This window comes from Alosa pseudoharengus, unplaced genomic scaffold (genome assembly GCF_046254945.1).
Source record: "Alosa pseudoharengus isolate Yale_2024_CS ecotype anadromous, Long Island Sound unplaced genomic scaffold, YU_APseudo_1.1 YU_APseudo_1.1_scf_6, whole genome shotgun sequence".
Taxonomy (NCBI): Eukaryota; Metazoa; Chordata; class Actinopteri; order Clupeiformes; family Clupeidae; genus Alosa; species Alosa pseudoharengus.
In genome coordinates this window covers 35586156-35609680 of record NW_027468848.1, presented here as the reverse complement: position 1 = coordinate 35609680, position 23525 = coordinate 35586156, and the positions used below count along the sequence as shown (strand labels likewise).

Sequence of the window (23525 nt, the reverse complement as noted above, 5' to 3'; positions counted from 1 at the left end):
TGTAAGACCAGCTCAAATGTCAGTCAAAAGACTAAATAACCAGTGTTGGGAGTAATGCGTTATAAAGTAACGCGTTACTGTAATTCCACTACTTTTAGCAGTAACAAGCATGTAACAAATTATTTTTTTTAAATCAAGTAACGCAGATACAATTACTGAAATTTAAATGAGTTCGTTACTCGCGTTACTCTCTTTTGTGAAATATTAACACTTGCAGACAAGAAGACAAAATAGGCCTACTTTGCTGCTTCTGATTTAATGTTGCAGGACCTTGGTGGCGCAATGATACACCAATCGAATCAATCAATGAGAATTCAACTACACAATGGCTAGGAGTGCGGATAGAACGAGCTTTCTCTCCTGGAAGTATGGACATTACTTTTCGCTCGTCGAAATTAAAGACAAAAATGTAGTGGTGAGTTGTAAATTATGTGCAGGTGTAAAGAACTTATCCACATCTAAGAGTAGCAATTCAAATCTTATGAAGCACCTGTTGAAACAACACGCAAAGCTAGTAGCGAAAGACAGCCCTACAGATGTTGAAGGCTGGACTTTAGGCCACGGTCTCCAGTGCAGCCGATAAGCCAGGCAGAGCTGAATAAATTGATTGCGAGGTATGTTGTCGATGACATGCATCCTCTGTCAACTGTCGAGTCAGTTGCCTTCAGGCAACTAATAAGCAAAATACCCGTGATAAATAGAGGCTCGGGACAAATGTGCAGGAAGACGTTTCCAGCTATTTAGACAGAGAATATGCGAAAATGCAGGTCGAGCTAAAAAAAACATTTGAGGGTTTACAACATGTCTCTACCACAGCAGACATCTGGACTGTTTACAATAAAAGCTTTCTAGGTGTAACTGCACATTGGATTAATCCGAACAATATACTTCGTGGAAAATCAGCCCTGGCATGCCAGAGATTCAAGGGCCGACATACGTATGACATTATTGTAACCGAAATAGACAACATCGACTCATCCTATGGCCTATCTCTCAAAGTGACAGCAACTGTTACTGACAATGGTTCTAATTTTGTCAAGGCGTTTCAAATGTACCAGCCACCTGAGTCAGACACTGAAGATCATTTGGAGGAGGATGAGGCGACTTTTACAAACATTGGGGATGTGCTAGATAATGCTGTCGAGTTCAATGACGTGGTTTTACCCCCGCATCACAGATGCGCATCGCACACATTGAACCTAATCTCATGCACTGATGTCGATAAGTGGCTAATGTCAAAGCCGGAAACAAAATCTATCTACAGAAATGCTACCACAAAATGCGCAGAGCTGTGGAACAAGGCAAGTCGGTCAACGTTATTGCTAAGAAGCTGCTTGTACCTTGCACCACCAGGTGGAATTCGTTCTATGATGCGGTAGCTCGAATTTCTGAGATACCTGTGGCCGAATTGAATACAATATCTTCCCAACTTCAGCTGAAATGCATCAGTGAAAGGGAACATCAGGTCCTTAACGAGTATTGTGTTGTGATGAAGCCACTTACTGGGGCTATTGACATTCTGCAAGGAGAGGACAATTGTTTTTACGGAACACTCTTGCCCACTCTAAAAAAACACCTTGCAATCCTTGATGGCCTACCAGAGGCAATTGTTCAGGTAAGAGCTGCTATTTTATTTTGCAATTACATTTATACAATCAATAGCTCAGTTGCCTTTATTTGTGTCTAGATAATGTGAAGTATTTATAAGTGCAGGTCAAGACTGCTCTGTAGTTAGATTTATGCTATGCCAAATACAGTATATTGTATTGTATAATACACTTGTTTTTAAAACTTGTTATGTCTTTTGTGTCATGTATTTCAGGCAATCAAAACACGATTTGCACGTGTTCTTGAGGATAAAGATGCTCTACTGGCTGCTGCGACCCTGCCCAAGTTCAAGTTACGTTGGCTGCGTGACCAAGAGAGGAAGGACCTGGTAAAAGCAAGTCTAGTAGCAGAATGCAGAAAATATGTCCCAGAGCAGGATGAGCACCCAGGGGAAACCCCAACAACACAGCGCCGGCCATCTACCAAAGAGGATGAATTCTTTAGCTTTGATGAGAGTGAGGAGGACGCCTATGTCTCTGTTGAAAATGAAGTAGCTGATTACTTTAAATCAGGAGCCACAGGGATGGATGCTCTGAATCAGTTTCCCATAATAAGGAGAGTATCACTTAAATATAATGCAGCTACTCCATCCAGTGCCCCAGTGGCAAGACTCTTTAGCCTTGGGAACCTGATTCTCTCTACAAACAGGAATAGGCTCTCAGATCAAAAGTTTGAGAAGCTTGAGGTACAATAACTGGTTTGAGAGCTAGCAATGTTGTGGGTACTGGTCAGAGGTGAGAGATGAGACTTGTTAGCCCATTTTTTCGTTTGTTAAGAATCTCATCTCTATTTAGCTTTGCCTTATGAGGCATGTTTGTTAAACCATTTTAACCTTTTGTTAAATCACATATTCATATACACTTATACTATATTCAATTATATGCACCTTTGTTTTCTCTTTTAATTAGTGTAAATACGGTAGGCCAATCACTTTTATTTAATTGGGCCTAATGTGGTAAAAAAAAAACACTGTCAAATGACTGAGACAGTTATTTTGTTTCAAGTATTAAAAGGGAATTTTGTACAACTGCTTGATTTGAAGGCCTGTCGCCCTGTTGGTTACAATAAATAGGTCTGAAAAAATGTTTATTATGACCGCCGCGCAGCGAAGCGGCAGTCATATAGGTTTAGTCAGATATTTTTTTTTTTTCTTTTTTCGCATGCCCAAATTTCCATCAATGATTCCCGGGACACTGAAAGACCGGGGTACACGAAACTTGGTGGGCATGTAACCCCACATGGATAGCATGGAACCATCGTTTTTCGTTTTGATCTGTAGCCCCCCCGCTGGACTGGAACCCCCCGAAAGGAGGGTAGGGCAGACACAGTTTTCTGTGAATATCTCGAGAACCGTAGGGTTTAGGAGGACCATTTTTTTTTGTATGTTGATCTCAAGGGGCCATGTCAACCCATTCCATAACCACTCATTTCATGTATAGCGCCACCTAGTTAAACACAAAAAAGTAAAAATGAGGTGTTGTAATCGCAGGTATCTGTGACCTAACATAGTCAAAACTGCACGAAATTGGAAGTGTAGGATCATTATGACACCCTCTGTATGCACGCCAAGTTTTGTGGAATTCCGTTCATGGGGGGCCACACAATAAATTAATTTATGTTACTATACACCAACTGGCCTGTAGGTGGCCGGAGACAGTTTTCTGTAAATATCTCGAGAACCGTAGGGCCTAGGAGGTCCACCTTTTTTATGTATGTTGGTCTTAAGGGGGCATGTCAACCCATCCCATTACCACTTATTTCATGTATAGCGCCACCTAGTTAAAAATTAAAAAGCAAAAAATTAGGTGTTTTCATCACAATATCTCTGGCTGACAAGGTCAAAACTGCACGAAATTAAAAGTGTAGGATCATTATGACACCCTCCGAATGCATGCCAAGTTTTGTGTACTTTCGTTCATGGGGGGCCTTACAATAAAATAATGTATGTGTACATTTAGTGACGTACACCAACAAGGATTCCCGGGACACTGAAAGACCGGGGTACACAAAACTTGGTGGGCATGTAACCCCACATGGATAGCATGGAACCGTCGTTTTTTGTTTTGATCTGTAGCCCCCCCGCTGGACTGGACCCCCCGAAAGGAGGGTAGGGCAGACACAGTTCTCTGTGAATATCCTGAGAACTGTAGGGACTAGGATGACTGTATGTTTGCCTCCAGGGGTCATGTTAACCCATTTCATGTACACACATGTGCACAAACAGATACACACACACATACATTCACAGTAATCATACGTATGACACATACTCACACAGTAGACATATGTACGCTTGCATGCACAGGCACATACGCAGGCACACACACAAGCAAGCACGCACAAACACACACACACACACACACACACACACACACACATATAACATAAACATGTACATGCACACATGCACACAATTCAAGAATTTCTCAGAATTATGAACAGGCAAGATGGAGGTGGGGTTGTATAAAATGAATTTTACATGTGAAATCTATGAACTAATCATGTTTTGGTACTTGTTGTCTAGCAGATACCAGTGAGAATTGAGTGTGGATAATGCAATTTAGTGAGACAGTTAGAATCATATAGGCCTTTTAGCGTGATTTATTTTTGTGGAAAAAAATGTGCTGGACAGGGTGGCGGTCATATTTTGTACCGCTCTGCGGTACATCTAGTTGTGTTTCTGTTCAGTACTGTTCATATTTACATTTAAAAAGCAGACATAAAAGTAACTTAAAAGTTACTTTCCTTAGTAACTAATTACTTTTGATATACAGTAACTGGTAATGTAATTCAATTACTTTTAAAATAAGTAACTAGTAACTGTAACTAATTACTAATTTTCAGTAGCTTGCCCAACACTGTAAATAACACAAGACAAAAATGGTTTAAACAGTATATAACAGTTTTGACTGAAACTTCTCGATGTCGCTGCTTATGGAGTTTAAAGAAAAAACAAAATAGTTTTAGACTGGTGAACGCATTATTGCTAATGCACAAGCAGCTTTCACGATCAGTTATTCACCAGCCGCAGGTCTAGTCATCGCTTAGGAGCATTTACGTAATCTGAAAGGTGCACATTTATTGCAGGCACTTAGCCCATGAGCACTAAAGAATCTGTGACTGTTTACGATAACCCAGGGAAGTATTACACTGGTGTGTGAAGGAATCGGCCAACATATGGTCAATATATCATTCAATAACTTAATTGTTGTCCATAAAAATGCAGACATGTTGCAATCATCAGAGGCCTCATCAGTTTTAATTAATCAAAATCATATTGAGAACATGCAGTCTGTTACCCACACACAGCCAAGCTAATCTGCAGAGCTTCACCACCCTGACTAAATATAAGCTTTTTTGTTTTTGCATTGAGCAGCACAATCCTCTTCTTTTCACTATCATATAATCCTAGGAGCCTGCTAACCAACTGAAGTTAATTCAAAGCTCATTAAAAGGAAGGCTTGTCCCTAAAGCTTCACCAAACTCACCTCATATCGAGTTTAAGGTGGCTAGCTGCTGCCAACTAGTTGAAGCTAACCCAATAACTAAAGTTTATAGTCTTATCCAGGTCACTTTTGAAACCATACATATTCAATCCAGTGTTCTTAGAGAGCTGGATAAATACCACATATTCCTCCAAACCAGCAGCCAGGTAGATTAGATAACTAGTGAAACAACCTCTGTTAAGTGCACACAATACATGGTAGGACCAGAGTTTTCGACCTCTAATGGTATAGTGCTTAGGTGTGTGTGTGTGTGTGTGTGGACTTGAGGTTACTTACGTCATACCCCCTGAGCACGGCCAGGTGGAAGGACAGCAGCTGCAGGGGAATGACGCTGAGGATGCCCTGCAGGCAGTCCACGCAGTGCGGCACCTTGATGGTGCGGCTCGAGTTCTTGATGGTCTCGTAGTCGTCCTTGTCACAGATGACGATAGGCCGGCCCTGAGCAGGACAAAAACACAATACACATCAGTGTGAAAAAACAAACAGAGCACAAGGAGGAGAGGAGAGGAGAGGAGAGGAGAGGAGAGGAGAGAGTCAGGGTTTGTCTATGTGGCAGAATGGAGAAATGGACACCAGTTTGGATTTAAACTGTTGCTCAGATGCCTGAAGTATGACACAGCCACATAACTTTTTCAAATGTTATTGGTGTGTAAAAGAAACATAGTGCAGAAATGCACAGTGCCATTACAAACACAATGTGGCCTTCCCAGCGTGCCATGCCAGGATTGGCTTGGCATTCATAAGGGAGAGAGGGGGGTGGGAGAGAACAAATGACAGACAAAAAGAGAAAGAGAGAGAGAGAGAGATTAGGAGGGAGAAAAAAATAGAAGTCATTGAGTATACCTGCCAAGATTGCTTTGGCATTAATATGAGAGTGTGTGCACGAGAAGAAAGAAAGACAAAGAGACAGAGAAAGGCAAGAAGAGAGAGAGGACCCCGAGCCTCCGTTTTCTCAAAGTGGTAGAAGCTTCTAGAAGATGTCCTGCGGCCCTCACCTGTCGTGCCACCACCTGCTGCAAGGCGTTCTGGCACTTGTTGTACGTGTGGTCCCTCATGATGATCATGATGACGGGCATCAGCTTGTCCACCAGTGCTAGAGGTCCATGCTTCAGCTCACCAGCCAGGATGCCCTCAGAGTGCATGTACGTGATCTCCTTGATTTTCTTTACACAAAAAAACAACCAACCAAACAAACATTTAAATACTTTTACTTGTATTCCAAGGGAAGGTAAACAAGGTCCATATATTGTATTAAGCCATTCCACAATATAATTATAAGCAGTACTCTTAACACTGCTAGACAGACACACTCTGCATTTATGGCAGCAGGTAAAAGGGGTGTAATCTTTATCCCTGTATGTCAGTGTGCATTTGTGGGTTCACCATGATGCAAACCAGCAGATAGTGAATGTGAGTTTGGGTACCATAATTCTGACCAGAGAGCAGAGGGACTTGTTGCCATGTGCTGCACTTACATGGCATACTTCAAGCAGCAAAGTTGTTTAAGTGTACTGACATATTTTTTTACAATGAGTCAGGCCTAAAAATGGCCGATTCCTTTGCACGGTCACACGGAGACAGGAGCAGTGATGGACCTCTCTGTTGTTGCTGCTGTCTGACTTCTGCAGTCATGTGACTCCATCACTGACCCCCCCCCCACCCCCGTGCTGCGTGACTCCCTTCATCACTACAGGCTGGCCGTCGGGCCGACAGGCAGCCAAGGGCCTGGATCCATTTGCATGAGTGCGGGGATATGGTTGCAATCAGGGCGCCTGTATAGCCGCTGCGCACTAATTTACTACCGTGATCAAAAACACCTCGGCTGGCTGCGCATTCCAGCCTGCGAGGCTCAAGACCTTAGTGGAGCGCTTTGCGTGATGGAAAGCACCCCCCCCCCAACCCACCACCACCTCCCCTCCCTAACAGCTTTAGGGAAAATGGGGGCAATTATGCATTACTCTTCAGAGTGGTACTGGGCTGCATGAAGCCAACTGGAGACACTCAGCTTTACCATTAGTGTCAGGTGGTGTGTGTGTGTATGTGTTTGATTAAGAGAGTTTGTGTGTGTGTGTGTGTGTGTGTGTGTGTGTGTGTGTGTGAGAGAGACAGACAGAGAGAGAGAGAGCACAAGGAGAGAGGAGCGGAATGGATAGAGAAAAGAAAAAAATGGGACAGTTCTGACATGTGAAAGGGAGACAGTGTGAAAACAAATATGAGAAGAGAAAAAGAAAAGGTCTTAACATTATGAAAAGAGAGCGAGTGAGCAGAGTGTGGGGAGGGGGGGAGTAATGGCGCACCATAGAGGAGAGGAAAGCTGGTGTGAGGGGGAAAGATGGACGTGGGGAGAAACAATGGCAGCGGTACCGGCCAGTAATCCGAACCAGCGCAAACAGGTGGTGTCCAAAGTAAACCCCATTACGCCCGTCTCATTAATGATTGGCACGGACGAGTGAAGGCTGCTCTCTGAGGTAAACGAGTCTGGTGCGGAATACGAGACGCTGATACCGCCGCCGCTGGGAAACTCTGAAAAGGCCCTGGCATTTCAGATAGCGTCTAATTAAGCCCCAATATCTACACTGGTGCTGTGACTACAGTGCATATCATAACAGTTGGTTATTATGTGGATGTGGGTGGCACTGGCAACTGAAATGAGCTTTTATTCATTTATTTTTTTATGTAAGCTCTCAGAAAAAGTTTAAGGTTTTATTACTGTTCTATTTCCGAACACATGGCCTCTAGGGGAATCCCCACACTGATCACACACACACACACACACACACACACACACACACACACACACACACACACACACACACACACACACACACACACACACACACACACACACACACACACACACACACACACACACACACACACACACACACACACACACACACACACACACACACACACACACACACACACACACACACACACACACACACACACACACACTTTGAAAGTCCTGGCTAAGATGCCCTAAATCTCAGCTCAGAGACTTAATAACAACCATAATAAAACAATGCTCTTAATGACATTATTTAACTCTCATAGCCATACATGCTGTGGGCTGAAATCAAATTTTATAAGAAAGGTGGAGATTACAGTTTCTCATCTTAACCATCTGGCTGAACTAATTAATATGAGTCCTAAAGAACTAAACCAATTAGAGGAATCAGCTGGCTCAACACTTGGGTGGAGTTAAAAACAAAGGCGGTGGAATTTGACATGACCACATCTGTTTCATATGAGGAAATTAAGATCATATCAAATCATGCGCAATAGAGGACGTTAAAGGTGAAAATATGACAAACGATGAGGTTTTTGATTTGAGAAAACATGTCACAAGTACCACAATAATTAGGTCAGTTTCTGTATATCCTCACTTTGTCTGTGTGAGTAAAAACACATGCAAGGTAAATGAAGCAAAGCATTAAAGAATGCTAAAAGCTACACAGAATACTCAGAAAGACCTAATTGAAGTCAAGAATGGAATTACCACCACTACACATACTGACACAACTGTGTGTGTGTGTGTGTGTGTGTGTGTGTGTGTGTTTTAAGCTGACTGACCAGAGCTCCCTCCAGGCAGGTGGCGTAGTGGTAGCCTCTGCCCATGATAAGGACACTCTTCTGCTGGTAGAGCTCCGTAGCCAGCCGCTGGATTTCATCATCCAGACTCAGCACCTCTTTAATCAGGTCTGAGGACAGGACACAACACAGCAGAGATGAACGCTTGTCAACAAGGAGAGACATACACATACAGACATATACATACAATGACACACTAACACACGCACGCATGCACGCACGCACGCACGCACGCACACACACAAAAAAATCCAAGAAAGCAAGCCAGGAGCGATATTAGACAGAATCAAAACAAACACATGCCTATGCATGTGCACACACACACACATCCAACAACCACATTATGATAATGGAACAAAAGCAAACACAAAGTCAAGACCTAAACACAAAGAGAACCAACACATCAATTTGGCATAAAAACAAGGAATTTGACACAAACAAATACACACTGATGACCGAATAAAGGCATCGCTCCGATGATAAAATCAACAAGTTTGTTTGACAGGAGGAGCACTGCAGTGGCCATCCAGTCCGACAGCCTCTAGTCACACCTCCCTGTAACAGCCCGCTCGCTCGCGCTGCGCTGGCCAGAAAGCCCCGAGCATGAAACAAGGCTGCACTCATTACACTTGTGGATCATCTGAGGTCAGCACAACAGAACCCAGCCCAACGCCTCTGAGCTCACCGAGCGAACAGCCCCAGTCAGAGGCTTGAGTTAAACCCTCAAGTTAAGCACCAAGAGATGGTCACTCTCTCGGTCAGAGACCTGACCTGCTCCGCAGACTGCTCTAGGTGGGGGATGGGGAACTGCAGCAGAGGCCAGCTGTGAAAAGACTGGGCGTGGGGGTTTGGGGCTCGAGGGGCTGCGCTCAGACTCGGGACTTGCTGGAAGTCATGGAGGGAGGCAGAGGAGGAGAAGGAGGAGGAAGAAAGAGGAGGTGGCGGCTAGTGCAGAAAGGAACAGCCAGCCAAACATTCCTGACCTCATTCACATTGTCTCAGCTCCGCAGAGAGTCAGAGAGGGAAAGAAAGAGAGAGACAGACAGAGAGAGAGAGAAAGAAAGAGAGAGACAGACAGATGGAGAGAGACAGACAGTGAGAGAGAGAAAGAAAGAAAGAGACAGACAGTGTGAGAGAGAAGGGGGAGAGAGAGAGAGAGAGAGACAAAGCCCAAGAGAGAGGGAGAGAAAGAGATGGAGAGACAGAGAGAGAGGGAGGCGAAGGGGGGTGGCCACCCCGTCGGACACTTGCGGTCCTGCGGATCGTTCCAGGACTGGCGGCCAAGCAGCAGAGCGCGAGGGCTACTCCCACCCTCCCTCCCGTCGCCCGGCCCGCCTCTGTAAACACGACGGCGCCCCGCTACGGCCCTCGCAGAGGAGCGGGAGCCAAGTGAGCAAGATCAGCCTGTGTCCAGGCACACGGCTAGCCAATCAGAGAGCCCCGCTGTGACGTTAGCCAATCAAAACAGCACTTGCTGCTGTGCACAACAGCCACTGAAAGCTGCAGGTATTAGTCGCAGTTTCAATCCCTTAGCATGCCTCGGAAAAAGGTGCTCAAACAAGTTCATCATTGAAAAAAGTGTTATGTTGTTGCAATCCGGATTTGCAAAGCAGCAGTACAGTATTATCGAAACTCAAACTATTAGGTACCAGTAATGGAAGCCACAGCTTGCTTAACACGTGGAAGGACACAGTGTGGGCGCACAGCAGGACTTTTCCTTTCATGAACCTGAACTTTGCCATCCCCGTGCCAAGTGCATGCTGGGAGAGCTTCCGCCTCTAACAGCATCACCGCTAGCTGACCTCTGTCTGACCTTACTGACCACACTGCAGCATCGGTCACATCGGGTGTCTAGTGACCTGGTAGTGGGAGAGCCCACTATAGCCCTGTAGGACCAGAGAGTAAAGCCTGCATGCTGTGCGACTGGGTTGTGTTTCTATGCAACACCTTCAGCAGGAGAGTTTTGAACATTCCGGCAGAAGATTCTATTCCGCAACAATGGAAAGTTCCATGTTGAACTTAATGAACCCAGATATTCTTCAGAATGTTCAATTTCCAACATTCCCGTCACGGCTTAAGGGTTAAGAGCGTGCGCGCCTGACTATGAGGACGCGCCACACGACTCATATGGGGGAGAAAAAAATCTCAGCTGCTATGTATAAGTAATGAGCGGAACTGATTGAAAAGGTCATCTCTTCCAGACAGAGAGAAAGAGAGAGAGAGAGCGAGGGAGAGAGAGAGAGGGGAAGAGTGAAGGCTTGCTTCCACTTACAGTATATGTGTGTCTGTGTGTGTGTCTGTGTTACAAAAGTGCTGTACCTGGCAGGACTCTCAGGCCCTGGATGATCTCTCTCCTGCGTGGCTGCATGGAGATCCTGTCAGCACACATCATCAGAGCAAACATGATGAGGGCCACAAACTGACTGGTGTACGCCTGCAGGAGAACACAAAACACACACACACACAGAGAGAGAGAGAGAGAAAGAGTTTAACCAGTCGCCAGATACCCCACCACAAATGACCATGAGCTCACAGGTGCTCCCCAGGTTCCTGCTCTAGTGTTGCCAAGAGAGAGAGAGAGAGAGAGAGAGATGCGTAATGGCCGTCCACACCCACTCTGGCTCCCCACCCGGAGAGGAAAAGAAAAAGCATCTGGCCGCTTGGGTTTTAGCACCGCGCCGGTCAGCGCTGTGCGGCGGTCACGGCTCGCTCCGCACACAGCCAAAGATGACGGCACTGCACTCCGCCTCAGCGCTGGCCTCTCCCTCGGTCAGATCCCCACGGCCGCTCAGTAAACTGCGCCGCACCGCTCAGTAAACTCTAGAAAGCCGCCGCAGTGCACGCACACACTCCTACACAGACACACACACACACACACAACCCCTCGTCCATCAACCGCTATAGGTTGTCTATAGTGGTGTCCATTTCAGTAAAATAAAAAGCCTTTAATGCTTGTCCAAATCTACACAACCCACCCCATCCCACCCCAACCACACCTCATATCAGCCGCCACCCAAAAAAAACTTCTCAAATTCACAACACCCTCTGTGAGAGATGTGGTGTGTGTGAGAGATGTGGTGTGTGTGTGTGTGTGTGTGTGTGTGTGTAGAGGGGGTTTTGGGAGCTGGGAGCGGTGTGTCAGGGCAGCATGGGGCCTGGCCCAACAGCTGCACAGCGAGAGCTGGGGTCTCCACCAGACCGTTTCATTCTGCACAGCAGGGCACTGGCCAGCTGAAATATACTGCGTTTAATAACGCTGCTCAAATAGGCTTGGCAAGTCCTAGAGCCAGACAGAAATTACAACACGCGTGCTCGTGACAACAGGATATCAGTCTGAAAGTGGGCAGGGTGAGATTTGGGTGTCGAGTTGAGTTTGGAATGTTCTAGAATGTTCTTTTCCAGTGAGGTAAAGCACACACTAACCCAGAGCAGTTGTTACAGCGGCGCTCGGGGAGCAGAGAGGGGTTAGCTGGCTTGCTCAAGGGCTCTTCAGCCATTCCCACTGGTCGGGGATCGAACCGGCAACCCTTCGGTTCCAAGCCCAACGCCCTAACCAGTAGGCCACGAGTGCCCCCCTGTTGCCTCCACTGTCTCACCACTGTGTGCTCTTGTTGCGATGTGCAGAACACACAACCCTGCGAGACTAGCGAGAGCAAGCCAGGTCTGCCGGGCCTCACGCACACGTAGCAACGCGTACCGTCCCGTGACAGGCATGACAGCAGCCATTTCACTCAACTCATCTCCATTTAACTGGGCTCAAACGGGCAGCCTCTGGGGAGATGCGAGTCCCCCACCACTGTCTGCCTCATTGTAAAGCATGACCACGGCATTGCATTACCCACACTCCCCTCCAGAGCCTGTGGTTTGCGTGCTGAAGGCGCTCCTCAAAGCCCTGTAGGCCCATTGGGTTTTGGGGAAGCCCATTGATCAGTGCTTGTAAATGGCTGGGGGAGGCGGCGTGCTGTAACATGTGGACAGGGGCTGTGGGGTGCCAGCTGTGTGGGGCATTCATCATGTCAACACAAACGCACGCTGGCACATCCATCTTCATCACCACACACACTTATCCCATTTAAATCAGGTCACACACACACGCACACACACACGCACACGCACACACACACACACACAAAACACACGCTTATGCATGCACACAAATACACACACATGCATACACATGCTCATGCATACACACACACACACACTATACCCCACAACAATGAAGCCACAGAGTCTCCAAAAGTCCCCACTGTTTCACATCAGACGGTGAGTGATGGCTGGACCCTGACGGACAGTGAAGGATGGACCCAGATGTGACGTCTACTCTCCGTCAGCTCCTCCGCCTCAGAGCTGAGCAGAGCGGAGCGGACCAGAACCGAGCAGCCTCCCCTCAGAGCCGCAGAGCAGAGCCGGGTGACGCACTCACTGAACCAGATCTGAGTTTTCGCTCCCCACATAAACAAACAGCCAAACTGGGTTCAAGCTTATTCCCCAGCGGCATGGTAATAAACTCACACACGCACGCACACATACAATCATTAGCACATGCTAAACACACACACACACACACACACACACACACACACACACACACACACACACACACACACACACACACACACACACACACACACACACACACACACACACACACACACACACACACACACACACACACACACACACACACACAGCATGATGATGCTGCACAGTGCATGCAAAACACATGCACGCACACACACACAATCAGTGAGTGAGAGATCAAGTGACACACAGTTTGCCTTCTCTCCACTCCTCTGGTTAGCCATCTGCACGCAGCACCAAAAACACTGGCTGATATGGAGAGAGATGGGGAGAGAGTGAGAGATGGAGAGAGAGAGAGAGATATGATAGAGAGAGATATGATATAGAGAGAGGGAGAGGAAAACAGTGAAAGTTGTATGAAGATGGGGGGATGATACCCCACCCTACAGGGGTCATTAAGGCACCGTCTTTTAGCAATACACGGATTGATGAATGGAATGGAAAACAGCAGGGAGAGAGTGGAATGCGTCCATGTGACTGTGAGCTCATCTGACTCGTGCTCTCTCTCTCTCTATGTGCTCCCTGGCCAAAGATAGATGTTGTAGGGTGGCGCACGGAGGAGGAGGAGGAGGAGGAGGAGGAGGAGGGGAGACGCCTGGTGGCACGGCCCCGGCTCATTTCCTGCCTGCAGCCTGTAGGCCCCTGGGTGTTCCAGCGATGACGACGGCAGGGCGGCCAGAGGGGCTGTTGTGCTGTGCTTTCAGCGGGTCCCCCTGACAACACTGAGAGATGTACTGAGCTGAGCACCGGCGTGGACGCCAGCAGGCACACACCCACGCTCCCGTGCTCTCCATCACACACACACACACACACACACACACACACAGAATCTGTTTCACACACAGACACATGAACTCATATACTCTCTATACAAACATTTCCACTCAAAACACACAGCCACACATGCACGCTCATACACTTAAATATACAGTATATGTTAGAGCAAGTGTAGCTAGAAACAATTGTGCAACGACACACAGAGAGAGAGAGAGACAGAGAAAGAGAGAGAGAGAAACAGAGAGAGAGAGAGAAAGAGAGAGAGAGAGACAGAATGACAGAGGTGCAGAGCAGAATGTGTGTGTGCCAGAGAGGCAGTAAAACATGGCGCCTGTACGACTGCTGGGCAGGCCGGAGAGCTCTCTCTCAATCCCCCCCCTCTCCCTCGCTCCCCCCCTCTCTCCCTCTCCCTCTCTCTTTCTCTCTGTCACTTTCCCTCCCCCTCTCTCGGTCACCTTTCCTCCTCCCACCCCACTCTCAAACTGCCCCACACCGAGTGGTCACCCTGCCAAACTCGGAGCTCCAGCCAGAGGGAGCAAGGCCCTTGGACTCCCCTAATCCTCTGCTGCTGCACCCCAACCCAACACTCCACCACCACCACCACCCCCCCCCCCCACACACACACACACCACCACCACCCCCCCACTCACCCCCTTTACCACACTGTGGTTTAGGCGGCACATAAGACACTCATGTCCACAGACTCATCCTCCAGCAAACTCAAGCACATGGCATGAAAGACATTGCTCTTGTATGTTGTTTTGCTTTGGATAAAAGCTTCTTTTAAGCAAACATAAATAACATACACATGTTGTTGCCCAACTGTTGTGGTATTATATTTTTGTGAATTATACTTAATTTACTACTTAATCTGGCCAGCTCTTGGCAGTAGTCTTTTAAAATCACAAAAAACTCCCCATAGTGGGTGCTGTTGTTTTACTACCTCTGAAGAGCATAGAGCCTAAGCATAAAGGCCTAAACTTTCATTTCCTTTGAGTGCTACGGTGACGTCCTTTCCTGCACTGTAGATCTATATGTGTAAGAGCATCTGCAGAATAACTTTGTGCAAAAGCGGAGATGTTTAGCTGCCCCTTACACCCTCCCCCCCCCCTTCTTCTCAAGCCCTGGCAACCTCTCCAAAGCAAATCTGGCCACTCCCAAATAATGAAAATCACAGGGAGGGAGGTGGAAGTGATGGATAAGATGGATTCATACATCTTCTTAACAAGGGGGTGGGGTGGAGGGGAGATGAGAAAATGCTCCGATGGCTCCACACGGAATCACAGTTCCAGCTGTACGACGGTCCTCCTGCTACAGCGAGTGTCAACCTTAGTGGGGGTGGATGGGCAGGACAATTAACCGACTGATTTACTCTCCGGCTGCAGGCAATTTACCTTACCGCAATTTACCCCCCCAGATGGATGAATGCAAGAAGCGTATGGGTGTTGTGTGTGCTGTGTGAGGAGCAGTGACTGAGTCCAGACCCAGACGCAGTGTGATGTAAGGCTTCTAGAATCTCCCTTTGTCAGCAGGGTTCGATCATTAAACCAGCAAACTTTACATGAGCAGCTCTGGTACCAGAGAACAATGATGCATTGTAGTGCACCTCCCCCCACCCGCCTCCAAAAAACAAAGGCAAACTGAAAGCTAAATAAACACACACATTGAATTATAGCTTGAGTTATGTGATTTTATAGAGGTGCTATACATGGTGTAATATGTCCCCTGATGAGAATTAGACCCAGATGCATTGCTATTATATAAAAGCTTTGGAAATGTTCAATCTCTTCCAAATAATATCGCCAAATGACCCCCTCCCAAAAAAAAGATCCCGGCCTTCCTTCGCTGCACCGTAAAACCTCAACCCCCGGGGCCAACCGGCATGTCTTACCGACATTGAGGATGCTCTGGAAATTGCTTCAGCATTTCGTCACACTGATGATAATTAGGGTAAGAGTCTGAACTCCACCAACCCCGGACAAACCCCCTCCCCCTATGCACTAACCACTTCACGGGGCAAAGGCAGACATTGATACAGGGCTATTATGGAGCACTGGCCAACAGCCTGCGGGAGAACCCCTAATGACCACAAGTTTTCCTGATGAATTGCTTCTCCTCACGTACAAACATCTGTGCTTAAGACACAACTCCTCCGGTCTTACAAAACATCAGTTCCTTGGAATTAACCACCCATTAATTAGATGTGAATGTCTCCATGCCGGATGGTCTGGAATGATGACAGGGGAAACACCAGCCTGGAGAAATAGCAGTTCCAGGGAAGGATGACAAGCCATCAGAAAATAACCACTTCACTGGTAAATGGGTGGCAAATTCAAATTAGATTAGGAATGTGCTTGAGGATCACTGAAGACTCAACAAGTCAAACATCAAGTGCGCTCAACACAAAACAAAACAAAACCACAAATTTCTCTGTAAACGTGAGTCAGGGTAACATTATAACATTGCACCATTTTCTGTGGAAAGGTCACTCCTTACTGAAGATGCTTGGCGGAGGGCGGAGACCCGAGACCCGCACTGGAAAGAGTGGAACTGCACTGAGCTAGAACATGACCACCACATTCACAGCCTCTAGTGAGGCATCTAGCAGTGTTTCTTCGCACCACATTCCATGAGATTACCTGCATCCAACACAGGTGGATTTCAAGTGCGTGGTTTAGTGGGAGACCTGGGCGAGGTAACCCAGAGGGAATGGGAAAACATCTTATTATCAGAGGCCAACGGTTTCATTCTCCCAACAAAACAGAGCCAAAGAGATCTTTTAGAGGAGGTTTACCACTTTCTTTGAGTTGACTTAAAAGGAACAAAGTATTACACCAAGTTGCCACATCGCACCACACTGTTGTGTTTCTATGGTGTTCTCCCGCTGTCTCACCTTGGTGCTGGCCACTCCGATCTCCGGTCCAGCGTTAATATGGACGCCGCAGTCCGTCTCCCTGGAGATGGAACTGCCCACTGCATTGGTGATGCCCACGGTCAAGGCGCCGCGCTCCTTACAGTACCTGAGGGCCATCAGGCTGTCTGCGGTCTCACCTGGTAGGAAAGTATGGCAAGGAGTCAGGCATGATTCACTATGGAGTGATACTAATGTGAGTACCAGTACTGCTGAGGAATAAATATTATTGGGCATTACTATGTAGCAATACATGCTGTGGAAAAACATACGGAGTAAAACGTTTATCATTGGAGCCTAACTGGTCTGTCTTCTGTTACCTGATTGGCTGATGAAGAAGCACACATCGTCTCTGAAAACAGGCGTGTTCCTGTCCAAAAAGTCACTAGCCAACTCCACCATGACAGGAAGTTCAGTCAGCTCCTCCAGCACCTGTCGAGTCTATGTGCAAAGACAGAAACATCCCATAATGCATCACTGCTGGGGAGCATAGCAAGGCAAACTTTTCACTGGCAGGGATCTCATATTACATACACAATATGAAACCATAAAGAGAGGCATGGTTAAGACTCAGCATTTCCCTATGCATCTGTGCATTCTATGCATACTGTCTGACTGTTAAACATGTTGGTGGCATTGTTTACATGTGACACTGTTGCAATTTTGACAAAAAACGAAATGTTTGACAATAAATAGTGAAGTGTTAACATGACTAAAGAGAAGTCAGTTTAAGTGCGTCAGTCTGTGGGATCCCATCATAAACACATAGATATGCAAACTTAAGATTAGTGAATCCCTCATCAATTGGAGACATCAACTACAGCTCAATCATCAACCACATCTCAAACATCAAACTAACACAAATGACGGCAATGGATGACACATTCGACACTGGGTATGACGAGGGTGGTAAAAGCTTTCCAGATGACGTATAAATCTGTCAAGAGCCTGTCATCGTGCTCCATGGATAGAGGTCCAACTTCCATACGTCAAAAGCGTTTTTTGGGTCAGTCAGCTATTTGAGTTGGAAAGGGGGTGAGAGAAGAAGGGGGGGTACTTACAGCCACTCCAGCATGGTAGCTCGTCCCGCAGGCAATGAGGATGAGGCGTCTGCATCTCTGGACCTCTTTGATGTGGTCCTTCAGTCCACCCAGTGTTACTGATGTGTATGGACACAGGCACATACGCGCGCACACACACACACACACGCACGCACGCACGCACGCACGCACGCACACACACAGACACACACGCAAACAGACACACACGCACACACACGCACACAGAGAGAGGGAGAGAAAAAGAGATGTTTTTCCATGAGTTTAATGTTTAATGAGGCCAATCTTTAAGTCATCCGCTGAGAGCATATGAGATTGATGAGCACTCAAAGTGAAAGAGCTCTGTAGCCCAAGTTTATATACTCAAACATGTTATAAACCCATTCCATATGCTGCCCTTGCCAAGAGCACCTCATGGATTCTAGTTACGGCAGGCGAGTTTAAAACAATTACTGTGCTCAACTTCCCTGAGTCCAGCTTTTGCATGGACAAATTGCTCAATTGTATACACAGTTTATGCAGGGCCCGTACAGCCATGTTTATGCAGTGCCTGTACAGCCATAAAATCCAAGCTTACAGCTGACCTGGGGGACTAGTGTCTGGGTTAAGGCCAGTTGAGTATAATGTTGAATGGTAAGCTTGGACGGCTTGTGACAGGGGCATCAGCTGGAACATGTGCCTTTGCCTGGTTAGAACTCTGCAGTTTGGCAAATCCTTGCTTTCTTCGTTTGTTCCTCTCACTAAAGTCCATCCAAAATTGACTTCATTAATTTTATGTGGGATATTTGCTGGCACAACAAGCTGTAAACTCTGGATGAGATTGAAATGAGTGTGTCCACTACACACAGCCCTAAGTGATGTTATCCACACAACTTTCATTCATCCATCTTACCCGTGTTGTCATCAAAGTTCACTCTTCCTCTCATGGTGTTGACCACTGACTCGGGCTGCTCGAAGATCTCCTTCTGCATGAAGGAGCTGTAGTTACCTGTGGGGTGGGTAAACAATGGGTTGGACAGTTGAAAAAAAAGGATCATGACCAGTGATGTCAAACTAATGTTATACATAAAACATAAATAATTAACCATCACATTTCACATTCGTGCCATTGATTCACTAGTCTGTGAAGGATCTCATTTCAGTCTGAATGGCCCACTCTGAATCTGAACCAATTAAAAACCAAAAACAAGTGTTCTGTTTCTTCAACTACTTCAGCCAATGGGAACCCAATCATTGGTGCTCTTCCAAATGTGCACCAGCAATAAACAAACGCAATGCACTGCTTCTTCCAAACTATGGCATTTATTTGCTTTGCTTTCAAGGTTGCACTTGATAACCCTGTATAAGACATTTGTTTGCATAAAAACTTGATACAATCCATTTCTGAGATTTGTGCAGGAGACATGTTAGATGCCAACCCGAGGAAAGGTCGAGCCAAAAGGCATCTTAAAACGCTGCACACTTAACAAAAACAAAATCAGGGAGCAGAGTAGGGAATGGGACACATTTCAAAAACACAAGCCTCTTCATGGCAGGCCACCGCTGGTAGCTTGAAGGCTTGCGTCACGCTTACATGCTAAACGGCAGCGGAGGAGCGTGATGAGGACTCTCGTTTGTTTGTCAGTTCGCTTAGAGAGAGAGAGAGAGAGAGAGAGAGAGAGAGAGAGAGAGGGGGGGGGGGGGGGGAGAGAGAGAGAGAGAGAGAGCACACACATGCGAGAGAGAAAGCAAGTCGTGGGATAGAACTGTTGCACAGTGTTAAGTAACAGCAATTTAGGTCAGGAAAATTGGGTTATTTCTCAATTGGTCTCATAATAGCAGTTGGAGGAAAAACAGGGGGGGGGGGGAAAGCGCAAAAGCAAATCAAGACAAAGAAAGCTCAATCTGTTGTAGTGTACTGCCCTCTTGTGGTGGTTCATGCATAATGTCCCTTTAAGGTTTGAGCTGTTATAAACTCGATTATTATGATTTCTACATCCCTGCCAAAGCAGGAAATTTGAGAGAACTCCAAATCCTATTAAATGCCAACTATTCACGCTCGGTTTAAAAAGAAAGACAGACAGTGTGTGCCTGTGGGAGAGTCGGAGACAAACAGCGAGGAGTCAAACCGTGTCAGTCAGGCACACACTTCTTTCTGCTGACAGAGTGAGAGAGTAGCCGGTCATGTGGTTCACCAGGGGGCCAGGGAGTCTGAGAGGATGGCTTTGATGCTCATGGGTGTCCTGGGGGCACAACAGGAACCAGGACTCTGACCCCCCCCCGCCCCATCTTAACCCCATCTCCTCACCACCCACCCTACCCCTAAACACCTCCCCAACCGCGTTCCAGCAAAGCCTACCACCCCAATACAATTAAAGTGGTTGTGGCAGCCATGTGTCAACGGTGCTTGACAAGACTACCGGTAACTCTAGGCTTAATGACAGGGTAGGGTAATTACCGGGTAGATGGCTAAGGGGTCTCTGAAAACATAGCAATAGAGCCTTAAGACCCTTTGGTGATGGTGATCGTGTGTGTGTGTGTGTGTGTGTGTGTGTGTGTGAGAGAGAGATAATAAGAGAGAAAGATAATGAGAGAGAGAGAGAGAGAGAGAGAGAGAGCGCGAGAGAGAGAGAGAGAGAGAGTAAGAGTGTGTGTGTGTGTGTGTGTGTGTGTGTGTGTGTGTATAATGCTGTAACAATAACTAAAATCAAACCAAATTAGACATCAACCAAATTCTTTCCATATTCCAACCTCCTAAGATTTCATTCTTCTGTTCCACATTGTTAAACTTACTGATGGAGATATAAACTCCACAATGACTTATGGCATGACATGAGATTACCAATTGCAACATCTGTAACCTTGAGAGTGTTGTTGCCACTTTTTTGTGCTACAGTCCTTGCTTTTAAGAGGTACAAATAAATCACACCTCTCATAGAACCTGTGTGCTAGTCGCTGCAAATTCAAGGTCTGAGAGATAAAGTTGAAATACTATGGGAAAGGGCAGTGAACGGATGATGTGCTCACACGACCCTGACCTAAAATATTTATAAAAGTATGTGTCTGCTGCTGTTTGGTCTTCTACGAGATGATTTCTCAGAACTTTTAAAGAGCCTATAGATGGGAATGAAGCGTCTGGCCTTGGCATTATCAGCCCAGGGTACGCCCTGTTCCTGGGGGCAGCACAGCACAGCACCCTGTGTGTCTACCCGGAAGATCAGAGCCCGGATCTTAAGACTGATGGGACAGCCTTGTACATTACATTACATTATATTACATTGCAGTATATTATTGATTATTTAGCATATGCTCTTATCTAGAGCGACTTACAGTGCAGTAACTAGAGGGAGAGTACCCTGGGAGCAGCTTGGGTTTAAGTGTCTTGCTCAGGGGCACAATGGTGATGGTGGTAGCTCCTAGGATTGATGACCCTCTGGTTTTCTGTTTGGAAGCCCAGTTCCTTTACCAACAGACCATCAACACCGACCTCCAATTCATAGAAATCATCTAAATGTAATATTAGCATTGACCGCTGGCATGTGTGACACTAGGAAGGGTGTATGCAAGGGTCTTTCAGCGACATGCGTGCTAGGCACAGCTTCTGGACCAGATCTCAAAAGTTTAAGGTCTATGCCTTGATTTTACGGATTTATCCTCGTTGACAGTCTGGAAAGGAGGTTGAGTGTTTTCTCCGAGCCATTTCCGCAGATGAAATCTGAGGGCTGTTTTAGTCATCTGGCGATCTCTAGTTGTTTTTTAAGATTTGATTGGGATACATAAATTGCTGGAAAGACGTTTTCCCTCTGAACAGGCAACAGGCTCTGCACATGATGAGGATTGATGATGTTGGTTAAATACACAGATTTCTTTTTTTCTTTTTTTTGGGCTAAAGTTTGAATGGCATCTTTTTTGTTGTTTGTATGTTTTTCCCTCTTGGCCGCTTATTGAAAGTCAAATATGAAGACAAAGCAAAGTGCGAGGTCACTCAATGAGTAAAATCTGCAGGGGTTTGTATTGTCTACAGTGTATCTGGATATTGCATGTGTGGGTAACTAATGCGGGGCAAAGAGATGTGGTCACACATGATATGTGCACTGGCACAGGACACGATCTGTCCCCAAAGCAGCACCACAAACCTCTTATCTGATAAGGCCGACACATACAGTAGACACCACAGCCATCTGCTCTCAGGGCCAAGAGACGATGAACATGCAAGAGATTAGGTTCAGAGTAGCCTAAAAAACTTTCTGTCAAACACCAATTCTGTCATTTCAGTAATGACCCAGTCAGACCCTTAGTTTCAGTTTCAGTTTTTTCTGTTACCCCAGTTGAAAAAATTCAAATAAAAAGTAAAATAAGGCTCATAAGATGTAGACTGTATCCTTCATGCGTATTTTGAAAGTGTCTAAGAAAACCCAAACAGCCTGGTCTCACTGAAATATCTAACCAAACATTTGGGACTTAGAACAATAACTCAAACCTACTTCATGGCTGAAAGCTGGAGGTCTGCTGAGATGGAGAGCTTTTGAACTAACCAGCAGTTTCACCTCAATGTTTTAGAGACGTAACTGTGTGTCTGTGTAAGTATGTGTGTGTTTGAGTATAGGTGAGTGAAAATGAGTGTGCCTGGGAGTGTTTGAGTCTTTGTGAGCTTGAGTGTGTATGTATGTATGTATGTATGTATGTATGTATGTATGTATGTGTGTATGTGTATGTATGTGTGTGTGTGTGTGTATACAGCGGGGAAAATAAGTATTGAACACGTCAACATTTTTTTCAGTAAGTATACTTCCAGTGAGGCTATTCGCATGAAATTTTCACCGGACATTAGTATTAACTTAGGTAATCAACACATATATAAAAATCCAAACATTAATGTCTAAAAGTAGTGTTATGAGTAAAAAAGTGGAATGGCACAGGGAAAAAGTATTGAACACGCTAAGATAAAGCAGTACACAAACGCAAGGAATGGCAAGGAACAAACTGGAATCTATAAGTAGTTAGAGAAATTATCCCTCCTATCTGTGCAAATTGATATAAGCTGGGTTAGTACATACTGGTGGGCTATAAAAAGGTTTTTTGTTAACAAGGTGTCACACAAGAAACATTTCATGATGGGTAAAAGCAAAGAGCTCTCCCAAGATCTTTGCAACCTTATTGTTGCCAAACATATTAATGGAACTGGTTACAGATGCACTTCAAAACTTCAGAATCATCCAGCAAGCAGTATTGGAGCCATTATTTGCAAGTGGAAGGAACATCACTACATCATCAACTGGCCATTCACAGGATCTCCTTGCATGATTTCTGACCAGGAAGTCAGAAGGATAGTCAGAAGAGTAGCCCAAGAGCCAAGGACCACTCTGAGAAAGCTCCAGAAAGATTTGGAGGCAGCAGGTACAATTGTTACAGAGAAAATCATAGGTAATGCACTCCACCGCCATGGCCTCTATGCACGCTCATCCAGCATGATTCTATTGCTGAAGAAAAACATGTCGAAGCTCGTTG

At 46.0% G+C, this 23525-nt stretch overlaps 1 protein-coding gene across 1 annotated transcript in view; it reads right to left on the bottom strand.

Moving 5' to 3' along the window:
* Positions 1-23525, bottom strand: part of LOC143106771 (glutamine--fructose-6-phosphate aminotransferase [isomerizing] 1) — a 38749-nt gene that overhangs the window by 5064 nt on the left and 10160 nt on the right. The window contains exons 11-18 of the mRNA XM_076271245.1: positions 18931-19026; positions 18042-18139; positions 17301-17421; positions 16963-17120; positions 11028-11142; positions 8691-8818; positions 6110-6277; positions 5391-5552 (exon numbers count right to left, since the gene is read on the bottom strand). Of these exons, the coding sequence (XP_076127360.1) occupies positions 5391-5552; positions 6110-6277; positions 8691-8818; positions 11028-11142; positions 16963-17120; positions 17301-17421; positions 18042-18139; positions 18931-19026 (1046 nt within the window). The remainder of the gene's footprint in view (positions 1-5390; positions 5553-6109; positions 6278-8690; positions 8819-11027; positions 11143-16962; positions 17121-17300; positions 17422-18041; positions 18140-18930; positions 19027-23525) is intronic.